The sequence below is a fragment of the Aspergillus tanneri genome (genome assembly GCF_003426965.1).
Source record: "Aspergillus tanneri strain NIH1004 chromosome Unknown AapTan_8_pilon_pilon_pilon, whole genome shotgun sequence".
NCBI lineage: Eukaryota > Fungi > Ascomycota > Eurotiomycetes > Eurotiales > Aspergillaceae > Aspergillus > Aspergillus tanneri.
This window is the reverse complement of record NW_022984635.1, coordinates 620678-638004: the sequence shown is the minus strand read 5'-3', so window position 1 is coordinate 638004 and position 17327 is coordinate 620678. Positions and strand designations below refer to the sequence as shown.

General features: G+C 49.0%; 5 protein-coding genes across 5 annotated transcripts; 2 read left to right on the top strand and 3 right to left on the bottom strand.

Moving 5' to 3' along the window:
• Positions 1-2597: 2597 nt before the first annotated feature.
• On the top strand, positions 2598-3656 carry sho1 (osmosensor SHO1; the record flags this gene model as incomplete). The annotated part of the gene is made up of 4 exons (XM_033575399.1): positions 2598-2666; positions 2737-2892; positions 2953-3075; positions 3141-3656. 4 exons carry the CDS (start codon positions 2598-2600, stop codon positions 3654-3656), a joined length of 864 nt encoding a protein of 287 aa, XP_033421254.1.
• A 1479-nt stretch (positions 3657-5135) lies between these two features.
• Positions 5136-7666, top strand: SSK1 (ssk1 response regulator receiver; the record flags this gene model as incomplete). Its single annotated transcript, XM_033575398.1, has 3 exons — positions 5136-6510; positions 6598-7256; positions 7313-7666. 3 exons carry the CDS (start codon positions 5136-5138, stop codon positions 7664-7666), a joined length of 2388 nt encoding a protein of 795 aa, XP_033421253.1.
• Positions 7667-8561: 895 nt separating this feature from the next.
• Positions 8562-9818, bottom strand: ATNIH1004_010829 (mitochondrial 37S ribosomal protein mS45; the record flags this gene model as incomplete). Its single annotated transcript, XM_033575397.1, has 2 exons — positions 8562-9248; positions 9573-9818. 2 exons carry the CDS (start codon positions 9816-9818, stop codon positions 8562-8564), a joined length of 933 nt encoding a protein of 310 aa, XP_033421252.1.
• A 1771-nt stretch (positions 9819-11589) lies between these two features.
• WHI3 (RNA-binding protein) lies at positions 11590-13374 on the bottom strand (the record flags this gene model as incomplete). Its single annotated transcript, XM_033575396.1, has 1 exon — positions 11590-13374. One exon carries the CDS (start codon positions 13372-13374, stop codon positions 11590-11592), a length of 1785 nt encoding a protein of 594 aa, XP_033421251.1.
• Positions 13375-16702: 3328 nt separating this feature from the next.
• MRPS16 (mitochondrial 37S ribosomal protein bS16m) lies at positions 16703-17204 on the bottom strand (the record flags this gene model as incomplete). Its single annotated transcript, XM_033575395.1, has 3 exons — positions 16703-16741; positions 16805-17000; positions 17128-17204. 3 exons carry the CDS (start codon positions 17202-17204, stop codon positions 16703-16705), a joined length of 312 nt encoding a protein of 103 aa, XP_033421250.1.
• Positions 17205-17327: the final 123 nt, after the last annotated feature.

Below are 17327 nucleotides of genomic sequence, written 5' to 3'. Positions count from 1 at the left end.
AGTAATTTGGGTATGAATACAGCAAGGGAATCTTGCCTGCTTCCTAGTCTTGACTCTGCAGCTTTGTGAGAAAGAGAGAGAAAAGGAAAGATAAGGGTAAAAAAACAAGCATCCACTTTTCCATGGTATGCATTGCGCATTGTGTAATATTCAAGGACCATGTACGGAGTACCTGATCTTATTTGGGAATGCTGATGCGAACAGAACACGGTATCTACACATGGACCCTTGCGTCCTGAATTTGATGCATCCAAATGTGACGACGTTCCTGGTTCCTAATTCCCCACTATAGTACAATAAGTTGGGTAAGAGTAATAAATTAGACAAGCCATGTGGTAGTACTCCGTACGGAGTATGATTATCAGGTCTCGAAAAATAGCATCAGATGCAGCAATTTCAACCTACTTGACGGTCTCATTGTTGAATGGAATGGAACGGTATACATATGGGGTACGGAGTACGAGTACTCCGTACAATGAGAAGCGCTTTCTGCCAAACAAAATTTTGTCTGGATTTAAGGATTGGCCTGACCAATTTTCAATCTTTCTTCCGAGGTGGTTCCGGTGTACGAGTCTCTGCATGTTTGCCCTTGCACCTGGGCCAAAACAGTCGCAGATAATTAATGTTCACTGGACATTAATGGGAAGGGTGGTCTTATGCACAGACCGGTAAGACCAGGTTTTTTATTAATTTCTTTTCTTAGCCTAAAGTACTACGGAGTACACCATAATGTAATTGGAATCCATCCATCAGCCCTGCTGGATATCCATGTATGTATGGGGTAGACGAAGAGCTTCATGTGAAGGAGCGAAAAATCCTTGGGAAAATTAATTTCCTACATTATTCCTGGTCTGTAATTAAGTGCGTGCTTCGACCATGGTACAGGACCAGATAAGGCACGGGCACAAGTATACCAATAATTCAGACGGCATGCATCGGAACTCAGTACCGTTGACTGTGCCTGACAGAAAGAGACGAGACCCTTTTCGGCCGGGCCTAGTGCCTTTGTACTTGGTACCACTGTAGTACATACAGAGCAGATTCAATGGCCAGAGTCCATCCGGACGCGGATCGCTGCCCTTTTGACCCCTACGTAAGCCACTTGTGCCACATTTCTCAGCCTCAGGGCGAGCCTAGAAAATAATGAGAAAGCCCACCATTAAGTACTTACTTTAGCGAGCCACCGCCAGTCCGACTCGTTCCGTCCAAAGCGGAGAAGATCCAGCCCGGCCACTTTCAATCTTTCAATATTAATAATAGATCGCTCATTTAAATTAATTAATTAATCAACCTCCAGGGCTATAGAACCTGCGTCTCTGAACGTTCAATTTTACTCATCGACTCGCGCTGGAGTAGATGCTCTGTACTCCGAGTATCGTAATTAAATCATCCTAGTATCTAGTAATTAATATATGTATGACGACTCAACTCTATATTCCCATCGGTCGAGACTACAAATACCAACGAACGATGGGACTAGTATCGATCCCATCCATGGATATACGAGGCCCGGCGGATTCCTTCTAACCGTTCTCGATCCTTGGTGCCAGGGGCCGAAGTCTGTGTGTTTGCGGAACGGGTTCGCGTGGCCCACAGCCAATTAATTATTTCATTGCCTGAGTGTGAGTCTGACCAAACAGCACGTCTAGCCGGCCTTGCTGCCTCAGTCAGTCCCCTCCTCTTCTTCCTCCCTCCTTTTCCCGTCTCTCGTCTTGTTGTGAGGCTTCATCCATTCCCATTCCCATTCCTTATTCTGTCTCTCCCTCTCTCTAATCGGTCGGCTTTCGTCCATCGGCTGTTCACTCGTTTCCTTTACTATTATTTTTTTTTTCCTCCCCTTTCCTTTCCTTTTCGGCTTCGCTCTCACCACCACTGACGTTTCATATCTGTCCTTTCTTCTCCAGCCAGGCGCTGTTGCTTATTCGTCCCTCTCTGCAAGGGGCTATCTTGTTTCATAAACATCTGCCAACCCCTCGAGTGTCTCGCGCTTTAGTCTCTCAATCTGTGCATCAGTTTATATTGTTCCGCGTTCATTGACGGGATATATTGGATTTTTTAAACTTCACCAGCCCCATCGACATACAGTCGCTTCGATTGTCTCAAGGTACGATCTTACATCATCGCATCCTGCCTTGTTTTTTTCCCCCCATTCTCCATCCCTTCCTTTTGCCTGCAGGCGTCGCTACGTGTTGTTGTGACTTACGAATCCACGATGCCCTCCGATCCTTGGTCAACCTGCAATTTCTTTGCCCATCGCGTATTCGACTTGCTCAACTATCGACTGACTACCTTATAGTTCAACGCTTGTGATCGAAGGCTTGCGCTCATTAACATAACCACTGGATCCTTCCGAAGCCCGATAAATTAATTTTGCTAGACTGGAAAAGGGGGAACGTTGCAGAAGAAACGTGTCGGCTTACCGTGCATCATCAATCGGTCTTCCGCCATAGTCAAAGCAGCATAAGAACAGCAAACAATCGCATTTCCATTCCTATATATCCCATTGCAGAGCTTCTCGAACCACATTCATGGTGGCGTATTCCACATATTCACCGTCCTTCCAGAAACCAAACCCATATTCAGAGCCCACTCGAAAAATGTCGCGGTTCAGGCCAAGTAACATCCTTGGTGACCCGTTTGCACTCGCGACCGTTTCAATCTCAATTGTACGTATCCCACGCCCTCATTTATCAACGAATTGCTTTGGATCGATATCTAACTCGATTCCCTATTTAGTTAGCATGGCTGATCGCGTTCATTTCATCGATAATCGCTGATATCAAAGGCAAATACCCAACATATTCATGGTGGGCTGTGGCCTACATGTTTTGCTGCATTCTCGGGTTGACTGTGGTTTTCGGTACGGATACTGGTCTTACTTATGGCGTTGCGGTACGGACACCCGTTCATATATATCTCTGGGTATGAGGCCTCGAAACTGATAGATCCTAGATTGTTGGATATCTTTCCGCGGGTCTCGTGATAACGACCTTGTCTGTGAACTCGTTGGTCTATGAAGATAGCTCCGCGTCTCAAGCAGCAGGTGCGGGATTTATCTTGTTGTCCATGGTCCTTGTAAGTGGATTGCTATACACGTGCTGGAAATCACATTGGATGTCTGTTGCTAACTGCATGTTCAGATTGTCTGGATCTTTTACTTCGGATCTACACCCCAGGCAACTCACCGTGGATTCATCGATTCGTTTGCTCTGCAAAAGGAACAAGGGAATAGCAGGCCTATGTCCTCTGCCTTTGGCGCCCGACCCGCAACGACTTCCAGTCACCCCCCACAGATGTATACGTCGGCCCAACTAAATGGCTTCGAGACTTCATCACCTGTGTCAGGGTACCCCGGTGGCGCCCCAGGCTCAGAAATCCGCAGCCCCTCTCAAGCTCGCTTTGGCAACCCGTCTACCACGAATCTACCTCCGAATGGTAGCGGGGATATTGCCAGCGAGGTTCCTCAACCGACAGAATATCCGTACCGAGCAAAGGCGATTTATTCGTATGACGCCAACCCGGAAGACGCCAACGAGATCAGCTTCAGCAAGCATGAGATTTTGGAGGTGTCTGATGTGAGCGGACGGTGGTGGCAGGCCAGGAAATCCAGCGGGGAGACCGGTATTGCGCCATCAAACTATTTGATCCTGCTATAATCCAGCGGGGGCGCATGCGGCACCACGCGTTTTCTTTCTCTGCTTTCTGGTCGGTCATGGTCCTTGCTCTTTTGTCGCGAGGAAAAGATTTTTTATTTTTTGATACCCTTCGAGTAGTATCACTCGGCGCGAGTCTGGTTGGCGAAATCACGTTACGTCTTGATGGTCATCTTTTCCATTTTTCTTGTGCTGTCATCTTGTTGGAACCACTAGCATTTCTTTTCTTTTTTGGGAAATATGTGTTGCTTTTTGTTGATTTTTTTTTTTTTTTTTTTTTTTTTTTTACGCATGGTTGATTCTTGCATGGGCATCTGGGTGCTGATTTGTTATGGACATGCGATACATTTATAATGTCCGGGAAGCGCCTCATCTTTGACGGTTCGATGCTTGGATCCATGCGTTGACTCCAATGATTTACTATGTTCATGCTGTTCATGGCTATTCCACTTGTAGACTTATCGTTGCACAAATCAGAATTGTATGTGTGAAGCATTTCTCTTCTCCCTGTGTTATCAATCTCAGTAAGATAAAAAAGAACAAATGAAAGAAAAAGAAAGAAAGAAAAGGTGAAGGAATATGCAATATTGCATCGTAGGTTGTAATAGGTACTCCAATCGCCAAAGCCAGAGGATGCCAGAACCTCGGGGATTTTCCAGCCGGAGGCGTGGTTGGAGTGTCGATAGAAATATTCTCTAATTGTTTGGTTTGAGGTTACTAGCATTGTGTTGATTGATGCATTTCATCTCCATCCTATCCGGGGAAAGGAACCATGTATCTCAGTCTATGTCAAATAATAGTTGTTCGTACGATGAAACTGAGTCGTCCTGTCACCGTCACTTAAATATATGAAGAAAAGCTAGTCAAGGCGATGTCACTGTGTAAGAGGAAGAAATCAAACATATGGGACGGAGAGAGGTGGTGATGGTTCCATGTCTAGATCTATGAACATTTGTTTATTTCTTTCTCGTTTCAACCTCAAACAACCGTCAACATTGCTGGAAGGGAACGACTCCTGCCAACTAACAAGGTCCATGGCTATGGCTATCGAAGCCAAGTCCACTGCTCTGGCCCAGTTCGATCGCCTTCTCTCTTCTCTTCTTTCTCTTTCTCTTATGATCAACGGAGATCTACGGAGGTCCTCAACTAGTCTAGACCCTCTTCCTCCTCATCGTCCTCTTCCTCCCTCACTCTTCCACACACTCTCTTTCTTCATTCTTCTTTTTATATCAGTCCATCCATTCATTCATCTGGCGGGTTTCTCCCAGCCATGCTCTCGGCAGAGGTGCAGCCCATGTTCGGCGTGCAAGTGAGGATAAAAAAGAGGTGACAACACATTCTCCCCTGTTGATTGTCTTCCCCCTCTTCTCTTCCGTTTGCTTCTTTGCCTTTCCTTTCCTTTCCTTTCTTCCTTCTCTCTTTCTTTCTTATTCGATTCTTTCCTGCGTAAATGTTGCGGCCATTCGAACTCCGGCATCGACCATGCTCTGGCTCCGATTGAAGAACAAACTGCGGCGATCGTCGGCTCTGCTGCTGCCGGCCAATACTAAAGATCTCGACTCCTGCACCAGCCACAAAAACAACATCATCGTCGACCATCACCACGACCATTCTTCCCTCTCTCCGCCTCTCCCGTCTTCTCGCCGATCTACCTTATCCTTCCGGCGCTCCTCTCACGGCTATCCTCCTTCAGAAGGCCGGGTCGCCAGCTCGTCTCCCGAGCGCAGCCATTATTACTCGGTCGACGACGGGTCGCCCTCCAGGATCTCTCGACGTGAGGACGAGCTACAGCTCCGGTCAGAGACTTCTCCCGACGACGTTGCTTCTGAGGAGCAGGAACCGTGGAACCAGCGCGTTCTCCAAGCTGGATCCGACCGCCACGCTGCCGAGCAGGGCAATAATTCCCCACCGCCGTCGGGGTTGAACGAGATCCCAACTTCTCCCTCCGCCGATCCTCCGACCTCATCTACTCACTTCAACCCCATTTCGTTCAACCCTGCTGCCAATCGAGGACGGGACCAACCCGCGCATGCAGTCGGTGAACGCCTGTCGACGAATTCGCAGTCTGAAGACCATTCAGTCCAGCTGCAGCCGCTTGCCTCCTTTCCAAAACGCCCCTGCCTCGGACCTCGTCGTCAATCACTGCTGTCGATCTCGAACCAGCAGGTGATTAACAGCTTGCTCGACCCGGGGGCACCACTCCACCACGCAGTCCAAGCTGGCAGTCGTCGTGTCGCGACCACTGCGGGAATGGCCCCTCGCAAGATCTGGGTCAAACGACCCGGGGGGTCGGCCACCTTGGTGCCGACGGCGGAGGATTCGCTCGTGGACGAGGTACGGGACCAGGTGATCATGAAATATGCCAATTCGCTGGGCAAGACCTTCGATGCCCCCGACATCACCATCCGAATTTCCCCTCGCGAAGGCGCGAACAAGCAGGCAACCCCTGAACGGGTCTTGAGCCCGGAAGAACCCCTGGTGCCGGTGGTGGACACTTATTTCCCCGGGGGCCAAACGGTGGAGGAAGCCCTGATAATTGACATGCCCCAACGTCGGACCCCCAAGCCTTCGCCCCGCCACTCCATGTATTATCACCATTCCGAGCCGGGTGAACACGGTGATTACTTCCCTCTCATGCCCGTGAATGTCAACGTGCCGACCCCTCCCACGCATGCTTCCAATTCATCCGCCAGTGTAAACGCTCACCCAGCCCCCTCGATCTCCATTCTTACGACTGGCCACGCCCCTCCGGTGCCTTCGCCGGGCGGTCGAACCAGTCGCCATACACGTCGACCGCCTATCACTCGACATGCGACCAATTCACCAACGATTCATGGTCAGGGATCGGGCACCAAAGGTACGTGTTTATCCCCCCCCCCCCCGGCGGCCTCTTAAATTGCGCCTCCAAACGCTGCATCCCGGAACTATGACTGACCCCGGACAGATTCTGCAGTCACCCCAGCCCCTCAGCCGACTCCCCAAGTCCCGACGCCACCTGGTCCTGCACCTCCGGATTCACCGCAGAACGGGGTTTTAAGCTCGCCGGCGCGCGTCCCCTCACCGCGCCCTCGACCCTCCACGAAGCCGAAAAAGGGTACTCCACAGTCGTTGAGTGCATTTGGAGGTCTGATTGAGGGCACCGTGCCACCGATCAACGTTCTTATTGTGGAAGATAATGTCATCAATCAGAGGCTTTTGGAGGCATTCATGAAACGTCTCTCCGTCCGATGGAAGTGTGCCGCCAATGGCGCCGAGGCCGTCCAAAAATGGCGCGAGGGTGGGTTCCATCTCGTCTTGATGGACATCCAGTTGCCCGTTATGAACGGATTGGATGCGACTAAGGAGATCCGACGGCTCGAAAGGTTGAATGGAATCGGTGTCTTCCCCAAGACTGCCTCTGGAAGATCCAGCGTTGCCAGTGCCACTGCAATATCTCTACAAGAGAAGGATCCAAACATGGCGGATTCTCTGAGAGAGGAGGATACGCTGAAAGATCCGTCACTTTTCAAAAGCCCCGTGATCATTGTGGCTTTGACAGCCAGCAGCTTGCAAAGTGACCGCCATGAGGCGCTTGCCGCCGGCTGTAATGACTTTTTGACCAAGGTAAGTAATTACTGGTTTCCCTTGTGTGTGAATGGAGAATGTCTAACATCTCGCAGCCCGTTCGGTTTGAATGGTTGGAACAGAAGGTGACTGAATGGGGCTGCATGCAAGCACTCATCGACTTTGAAGGCTGGCGGAAATGGCGAGGGTTTGCAGTTGAGCAACAAGCACCACCTTGGTCAGATGGGCCTACAGGGCCCATGCAAATTAGCACCGGGGGTGCATCTAAACAATCCTCCCCTGTACTACCAGCGCTACCGTCTGCAAGAGCCTCTAAGAAGAAGGGCCACGGTGACTCCAAACTAGCCGATAAAGAGCAGGACGACTCTTCGGGCAATGGTAGTTCGGAAGCCCTCGACTCGTCCCATCCATGGACGTCAGACGCAGGTAAAATGTCGACTGTCACCTAGGAAGAGGTTTAATTCCTGTGTCTTTCATTTTCCTTTCGTTTAACGTCACATCATTATCATTGTTTATTCCTTGATCCACACCTCCTTAAAATTCCCTGTCTCAGATACATGCATCCTTGAGAATCCGGATCACCGTAATCTATTCTCGCTATCTATTTGTGTCTTCTATGGATACCCTGCATAGCCCTTGTCTATCTATTTTATTTTATACTCTACTGGTACTACCGCTTCCCCCGTCCAATATTTCCTATGTCAGATGATTTCTTCTGGTCTTGGATGGTTCAGATATATACATCATCAGGGCATTCTCACGTACACGGATGAGATGTCGCTTTTTTCCCCCTACAATTGTTATTATTCTAGCCTTGTGATAATATAGGTATCTATCTGTTGTCGTACTTCCCTTGTACCGATTACGGATGGTCTGTGAACATACATTTAATTTTTCTGAATTAGATTCTAGATCTATAGAACTTTTACCAAGGGCCATTTTCGTTGTAGATAGGTACTTCCAATAGTTATAATATACATTATATCTTCTTGTATATGGGTACATCGGTGATATCTAGAACGACAGGTAGGTACTCAGTTTTAAGTATATACCAGACGATTATAAAAAAATACTTCTATCTTGATCGATCCTGAAGATGATAAATGAAATAAGGTATATTATGTTCTATCCTGGCCTCCAAGAGAACATATAGATAAATAGATAGAAATACAAAACATCGCTGACTGACCCATTCGTCACATGTCTGTACAATAAAAAACATAAAAGAATTCAATCACGATACAAGTACATAGATCAAGGTACCATGATCAGCCAATCCAGGGTGAAAATGAGATATGTAAAATCGGTACAATTGTAGAGAGACAGTGAAGGAAGAGAGAGACGCTAGACCTGAACACTTGTGGGAATCTTGACTTGGCCCCTCTTCCGATCGTAGCTGGGAATACCATATCTGCGACCGGGGGCGGCGTGGCCACGACCGTCAGGACCAGTGGTCTCCTTACTGACGACCACGTCCTTGAAATGGAAGTCGAAGCGTGACGACTCGGGCTGCACCTTGAGGAGTTCTGCTTCTTTGCGAGCTACTTCTTTGTCCTTGATGGCTTTCCGGGCCTTTTCTGCCTCCCGGAGGCGCTGTTGATACAGACGATTGTTCTCCCGAGACTCTTCCGGGTGCGTGATGCGACGGCGTTCATGCGCGATGAGATGCGGGTGCGGAATCCGAGCATCAGCCGGCTGAAGGACTCCTTGTTTGTTGGCACCCTTGCCGACCTGCTCGATCCGGTGAGGGTGCTGCGTCACAAAGCTCACTGTAGCGTCGGGGTCAGACTCCTCCTTGGCGACTCGGTAATGTGGTAGCGCCGGTGCAGCGGAGAAGACACGACCGGCATCACTACGAGTGAATCGTCGGGATTCAGAAACGGGGTAGAAAATTTGAGGAGAGGTGGTAGGGTGGACAGGGAGGTCGTTGATCGACTCGTGGGGGCGACGATCGTGGGGATTAGAAAACAGTGGCGTGCAAGGCACCATTTCGTGCACCGCACGAGCATATGGTAAGGCCATTGTTTTACCCTATTGAACGAGCTTCGGTGTTAGCAAAACTGAATCATTTCCGTTCGCGTTTTGAGACTGATTGGCAGCCAAAAGGACAAAAAAGAAGGTAAGGATGCATGTCAGTGATATGGACGTTGGACGCATTCCCAGCCGATTGAACTGGGTCATAAAGACTAATCGAAATTTTATTGTATCTCATCATTGCATCTGGAGAAAAGACGAAAGGGCCAAGGATGCGCTCGGGATAATGAATATTACCTGCTGTTTCCATCGTTTCTCCAGCTCAACCAACCGAATCACAGCTGCAACCCTCCTCATGTCAATACCAAAATCGACACTCACGGCTCGTACACTGTTCTTCTTATTCACAACCTGGTCGTAGATTTCGTTCCGCAGCTCCTCGCTCAGGATGCTCTCACTGATAAATGCTGGGTTTCCTGGGAATGGCTTCCTGTTCGGCCCATCCCTATTTGCACTTTGCACGCTCCTTAAGTAATTGGTTGTCCCTGGAGTGTGAGTTCTGTACGCCGCACCCTCAGTTTCAAGCCATTTAAACATATTGTTGCGGAGTCTGGTCTGAGGAGCCATGGTGGTTGAGAATAGACGGCTGGATCGTTGAGATTTACATGACATGGGCGATTGGGAGTAAGAGGGAAGCTTCGAGAATGATGTGCATGAAGAGGAAGAGGTGGAGGAGGACGAGGATAGGTAGGGTAGAAGGGAATTAGAGACCAGCTGATTCTGCAATCGAGGCGGCATGATTGCTAGGTGTTGGGAACCTCTCCGTTATGACCCAAAAAAAAAAAAAAAAAAGGGAAGAAAGGATAGACTATACAGCGGAGGATAGTAGGGGCTCAACAGGCAGCAGCCAGATGCATGGAGTCCAATTGAGCGCGGAGATGGGGGAGAGAATGAATGGTGGGAGAGAAAGTGTGTTGACGACTGTCAACCCGTCGAAAGAACTTTTCGGCTCCATATGGCTATCACGTGACCTATCACTTGGGTTGCCTACTTGGGATTAGATTTGGATCCGTGTACACTACGAATAGTTATCGACTTCAAAAAACCAGCTTGGACCACATCTTGACTATAGCTAGTGTAAACCCATCTTTGGTAGTATATAGATATGCGCCAAATGGTAGCAGTGAAGCCTATACGATAGCATGTCCGTTCCCAATTTCCTGCCAAATTCCCAACGCCACGAACCACAAGCAAAGAAAAAGTTCCCAATACATTCCCTAAGTCTTAGAAATCAAAGTCAAAAGCCCCACGCTGCGTGCAAAATGCAAGTCAATGAGAAAGAGTACAGCGATATAACCCCTTAAATGCCTCTTCCCGATCCGAAGGGAAGATTTGAGTAGTGTATCGCCATGTATAAACCGTGTGAAACGCCTCTGAGTGTTTTCAGAAAATCCGATGCTGGCATTTATGATCATGCTCCTCCCTCTCATCACTGCCACATTTTTTTTTCTCTTTTCTTTTAGTGAATCTCACTTTCAGTCTTTCCTAGCATGCAAAGAAATAAAAAGCGCAGTAGTAAGTAGATAAATCAAAAGTGAATAAGAATTCTCATACTGGACGGTATTGAACGGGAAAAATAGTAATAAAAGGAATAAGTAAACCGGGGAGAGAGAATAGTAATAATAATAGCAATAACAAGATAAGGCCGCCATATCTTCCACAGAACAAAAAGCACTGGCAATCCTCCGAGATGAGCAATGGGACGCCGGATGCGCAAGTACCAAAGACCGCTATTGATGAATAAAACATAGACACAAGACTCGTCCGGCAAGATAACCTTGAAAAGCACTATTACCCAGAACACGCAACACAATAAATAGTACAGCACAGGGTATGATGATGGGGAAATAAGACAAGCGAACTGGGAAAGCAGAATCCTCTCGGGTTTCTCAGATATACGAATCAACCGCGCACAATGACAATGCAGTCCTACCGGAAAGCAAGGAAAGAGGAATGGAGAGGAGTAAAACAGAAAGAAAAAAAAAAAAAAGACAGTGTATAGGACGCCCCATTAGTCCCAAATGCTGACAAGTGTATTGAAACGAGAAAGGCGGAGAGGGAAAAGGAAAAAAAAAAAAAAAAAAAAAAGGAAAAAGAAAAGAGGAGGAAAAAAGACGAATGTGAAGAATGAGAAGAATGAGAACAGAATGGGCCAAGTCAAAGCAAGCGATAGAAATGTCAGGGTCCCAAGATCCTTACTCCCATGAGGAAGGGGAGCCTCCCAATGCTGATTGATCTAACTCATGAAACAATGATAAAGAAATCCCAAGTGCGCCGGATACCCTAACAATCATCAAACATGTCGGACATTATGTGGACAGATATTTCCTGTGCCTTTTTAACGGCCCATCATATAGTCAGGAAAATAACCAGAAGCGGTGCTGGTTCCCCCGCCATTAGGCGGTGGAGGGGAAGACAGCGGGTTCATGGCATGCGCCCGAATGCCCAAGCCTGTGTTCGGATGGAATGGGGCATTGTTAGCCATTGGGTGGACGGCTCCATTACGCATCTGCACCGGTGGAATAAAATTTGGTGGGGCGAGTCCAGGAGGTGGTCCGCTCACTGTCGAGAATATATGGTTATGCATCCCGCCGAGACTGTTGCCTCCATGCACCACTGTTGTCGATGCCGCGCCATTCGCGGCAGTGTTGGAACCTGGTTGACCCGACCGGACCCCTAGGGGGTTTTTCGAGAAGCTCAAACGGATCCCGGTTTTAGCGCTGTTGGAAAGTTTGTAGCCGTACAATTCGTTCAGCGCTTTGCCTGCCGTGCCCACATCCTCGAATTCGACAAAACACATTGGCCCATTTTGCTTGTTTCGGAAGCAAAGGCGTTTGTAGCCGCGTTGTTTGGAAAAGAGAGCTTTTAGCTCCTCTTCCGACGCATCCGGCGGTAGATTGCCAACGTATAAGGTATTGCAAGGTGGGTTCATATCATTCGGGTTCGCAGCCGGAAGACTATGCCGGGCCGTATGCGGATGCGGATAAGGGTGAGCATGAGTGTTTCCCAGATTGTTGGCCATTGACTGTTGAGAGAAGGCGGCGGCGTGGTTTGGAAGTCCCATGTGAACGTTCCCACCAGGGGTGTAATTGGACAGCGGTGGAGAAGACATATTCGACGCAAGAGAAAGATTTGCAAATTGGCTAGTAGGGAATTGAGGGTTGGTGGACCGGCGAGGGAGGGAGACAGAACTGGAGTGTCCATTCTCGGCATAGCCCACGGGATCTTTCAGTAACTCGCCTGTGTCTTCATCCACATCCTGGTCAATCATCGATTTGCCACTAATGCGCGGAAGGTCATGGACGCCATTCCCGATCGGCGACTGGGGTGAGAAGAGATTATGCATTCGGGATCCCGCCTCAGAAGGAGGGAGGCCATCGTTGGTCGACGGTGGGTTCGTACCAGACAGTTTCTCCATACTTTGGAAAGTCCCGTTGAAACGCGACCGCCCCAAGGGGCCATTGGATGGGGCTGACCCCAGGAGAGACGGCGTCGCGGTGTGGTCGATAGTGCTGCGTCTGGGTACCAGGGATGGACCGATAGGGCCGTTGTACATCTCCACGATCATGTTGGCATCGTTGTTTGAGTTTGGCTTGCCATGGAGTAGAGCGCGTGCCTCCTCCGCGGCACTGACGGTGCGGAAACGCGCGATCGCACTCACATACCCGTTTTCATTAGGAAGGCCGACGGGCTCGAAGTCGACATCAACGAGGTCTTTCGCAAAAAGCAGCATGCTGCGCAGGGCCTCGCGACTGGTGTTATTCGGAAGATTTCGCATCAGGATTGCGCCGCCGCTGTTCGGTCGGACGAAGCTGCTGAGGCTCTGCGGCGACCTGTCGGAATCGCTTAGGCGCATGGTGGTGGCGGGTGGAACGCTGTCAAGTGTCGACGCGCCAATAGACGAAAATGGATAGTGAAATGAAGAACCTAGCGACGTTGGCGCTTGCGACGCGGAAGGACTGTACACGTCGGTCGGCATCGCATTCTGAGCCGTCGAGGGCACCTGGGAGTTTGGGAGCGACTGGTGCGGAGGCGACGCGCCCGACGACACGGAAGGCGTGCGCTGGGTTGTACTATAGGAGCCTGGACTCGTACGGGTCGATTGATTCGAGCTGCCACTCATGCCTTGCGGACCAACGAAGTCGAGACAATCGATGAACCGCCACGAGAAGATTAACGTGTAGCGTATTTAGGTTCGGGAGGCAAGGGAAGAGCGAAGCGACGGGAGGCAAATAGGTGACAGGGGGCTGGAAGCTTGGAGATGTGACGGAAACGGAAATTGAAAACAGGGAGGGAAATTTTAGATGGAGCCCAGTGTCTGTATCAGGACGATGACAGCAGAAGACTTGACTATTCCCCGAACGGAGAAAGCGAAACGATGAAGTACAACCACGATGTGTGTGGATGGAGGAAAATGAGATGAGGCAAATGCGACTCGTCGACGGACCGAGGGAGATCGCGCACGGATATAGAATTGAATACGGAGGACGTCAGGACAGAATCGATCGATAAGAATGATTAATAATGGAGAAGCATGAAGAAAATCGAATATTCGATTAAGGGCAAGAGAATGCGAATCAAGGAGGAGGATGAAGATGGAGAACAATGGACGTGACGGACCGGGGGGGGGAGGGGGAGGGGGGCGGAAGGGAGAGGAGGAATGGAATAATAACTATCAGGAGGGAAAGAACAAAAGAGGCCGCGAGTTCGGGGGAAGGATAAAGTTAGTCTGGGTTTGGGGAGTCGAAAGGGAAAAATGACAAAGGAGGGGAGCTAAGCGCGGTGCGCGGATGACTCCGGGGATGTGGACGTAGGTATGTATTGTATCCCGTGTATGGTATGGTACGTGCGGTACGTTCTCGATACCTTCTACTGGTGGAGGCAATGGAAGAGATGGAGACGGGAGAAGGTGTGTGTACAGCAAGGACAAGGGGTGGGATTCCACTTCATGTACCCTCGAGACAGTGACGGAGTGATGATCCAGAATGGTGTCAAACACGAGTGAAATAATAATGAATGAAGAAATATCGTTACTGGAGGCCTAAGGTAAAAAGTCATACCTGTTACCAGGTCCCTCGAGATGGATGGAGGGAGGCAAGGCTTTGTTAGCTGCTTTTCCGGGTGGTGGGCTGGGACCACGGATCGAGTCTGCTTCCGTTCCAGGGACATCACTGTGCTGGTAGGCCGTCTTGGTTTCCTTCCAAGGAACTACTACTACTACTACTACTTTCATAAGCGGGCAATCTGGAGTCTGGACTAAATGGGCTCATCCAACGAGAGCCCCTAGCTGGGGCCTGCAGTAGGAGAAGCGCGACCAGACAGGGTACGGTAGTTGACACGACGCGCTACTGTTCTTTTTGCTTGGACGCGGCTCTCGGTCACTCACTTTCCATCTGCATCCCCTGGACGAGCAGATGGTTGGGAAGTGCGAAGTTGATTTCCTCTTTCTGACTAATTAGTGGCTTGCTCAATATGTAGGTCTTTAAGGCAGGGAGAACCTCGTGCATTTCTCGTACCGAGTGCAGCAATCTAGGCAGACCCGAAAGACGCATGCATCAGGCGGTGCGTGCGCGCGAGAGCTGGGGCGTGGAGGAAGATCCTCCCCATACCAAACAGTATTATTCACGATGAACGATCTTGTTATCCACTGGTGTCCACTTTGATAACAGAATCGATGCTAGATAACTAATTAGGAAATGTACGGATGTTCAACGACATCGCAGCGTCTATGTCTCCCATGTCGCTGGACTTCGTTTCACCTCTTGTCATCCCTTAAAGTCGGTTGTTTGATTTTCAACTTTTTCTTTCTCCTAAACTGTCTGCGCTAGATGACGAATCTCAGGGACAAGATAAACGCAATCATTCAACGTTAGTCATACACCTCACTCAATTCTCTCTCTCTATCCTTTTATTTTTTTGCCGCCTCTAAATTATATTGCCGGAGGTGACGAAAAACTGACAGACCCCCCTGCAACGCTCGTGGGTTCAGTGAGGCATAGGTGTCGGCCTCAACTTGACCTAATCTAGTTAAGAATGGCCAAAGCAATAAGGTAGGATTCAGGTATAGTCATTACGACGAAATTGAGTATTACTGCCCCTGACCTTAACCCCATCAACTACATCTACGAACGGGCCGATTCATGACCATGGATGGTGTGGATTCTATATCGGGATCCAATGGCGAGACCAAACTCAACGAAAAGGAGCCTTCAATAACGTCAATAACTCCGGTCACAGAAGGACACCTCGCAGGCTTCCATAGGCCGAGTTGTAAAAAGAGTTATCCATCCCTCTCCCTTATTATTCATGCGCGCATGCATAGAGTGAAACCAAGGAAAAAAAAAAAAAAAAAAAAAAAAAAAAAAAAAAAAAAAACCGTACCCGAGCCAGGATGTCCTTCCTGCTCAAGGCATGCTGGATGTTAGTGGAAGATGCGAGCAGAGCGGGCCATTGTGGTTGCCATGATCCCATGGGAAAGCTAAACTCTGTTGCTGATCTTCTCAGCTGAAATTATACTCAGGGCCAATCATGCGGGCCTCTTGGGTGTCTCTGGCCGAAACAGCACCAAAGGATTGGTCCAGTTTGCTCCGCACGAGAGGGGGAAAGATGATTCCTTTTTCTGGAGTCTCAATTGGACTATTCGGGTTACTCGGAGTGTATTTAGATTCAGTGATCTCTGACTCGTGGATACTCTTTGATCGAGATCCTTCACTATGTGTCTGGTCATGATGAAAAGTATACTCTGGGGTATGACTGTGATTGTACTGGGCTTAGAATAATCCCGTTTTAGGAGAACAGATGGTTCCCACGTATATCTTACACGTCCTGACGACGCCTATAGTCATTCCCTTCATACATTCGGTCAAATCTAGAAGCGCCGGTAGGGAGTTTAGGTAGGTCGTTGAACTATAAAATCTATTTGTTTTGCGACCTGGCCGTTTCAGAAACAATGCTAGGCATTTGAGACGTGGCCGAGACATTGTGAAGTCGACCACACATGCTTCAGCCCTGTGAAGAATTACACCCAATGCTTAGGTCAATGGCATCGCCTAGATAGAACGGTGCTAGGAAAAGTCATGTCCTCACCAAGAGACGCTTTTCTACACGCCGACATCAATAGAGATTTCTCATTGCTTTCAAAACCGAGGCATCCGACATCCTGACCAGCAAACCAGACGAAGATAGGCCCAGCTAATGAATCGGCCATCCACAAAGCAGTACTCCCATTCCATGTCACAAGAAACACAATCAACCCGCATACTATACACAGACAAAGTCTTAGCCACTAACGCCAATTAAAATGCCAAAAGCATGGATACTGCACAGAATCGGTATCGGCAGCATCATCTAAAGCTCCGCCAGTCTTCGCCAAATCGGGCCTCGATATCTCGCTCAATATAGGCGACAACAGAGAATAGTGAAAATTCCGGTACGGGATGAGCTTTGCTCGTTCAGTTGTGGTTTTTTCGTCTGCCCTGCGCAATACCGGCCTGTACCAATCATAGTCTGTTAGCAAGTGATACATATGCCTTCCAAGCCATCCATTTGCATACCAGGTCCAGTAGCCGCCACACAGTCTCGCTCGCTTGCGCTCCAACTCCAATCCAGTACTTCGCTCGAGATCGATCGAGCGAGACTTCCTTGTATGGTCTGACCTTCTGGGCTTCTTCGTCGGAGAGGTTCGTTGGACGTTGTGGGATGGGATTATAAGTTCCAATGACCTCCAAAGGTTTCGAGCCCCGAGCCGATCTGATCAAGACAAAATTACCGTTAGTGTGTTTTCCATTACACCAATAACATTCCATATCATCCTCGATAGAAAGTGCCGAAAAGAAACCAAGAAGCGGAGGGGAAAAAAAGGAAATGAAAAACCTACCGTGCCTGAGAGACCACGATATTGTAAAACGGCTGATGCCTGTTCCCAAAACGAGCCAGACGAATGCGAACAACCATTTTGACTGCTTCTTCTCCGAATCGAAATGTGAAAGCTAATTCCGCGAGAGGGATATGATTGTTATGCCACAGCGGCAGCCGCAAGGCTCCGCGGAAGTTCAATGGCGGAGAATAAGTTATTCC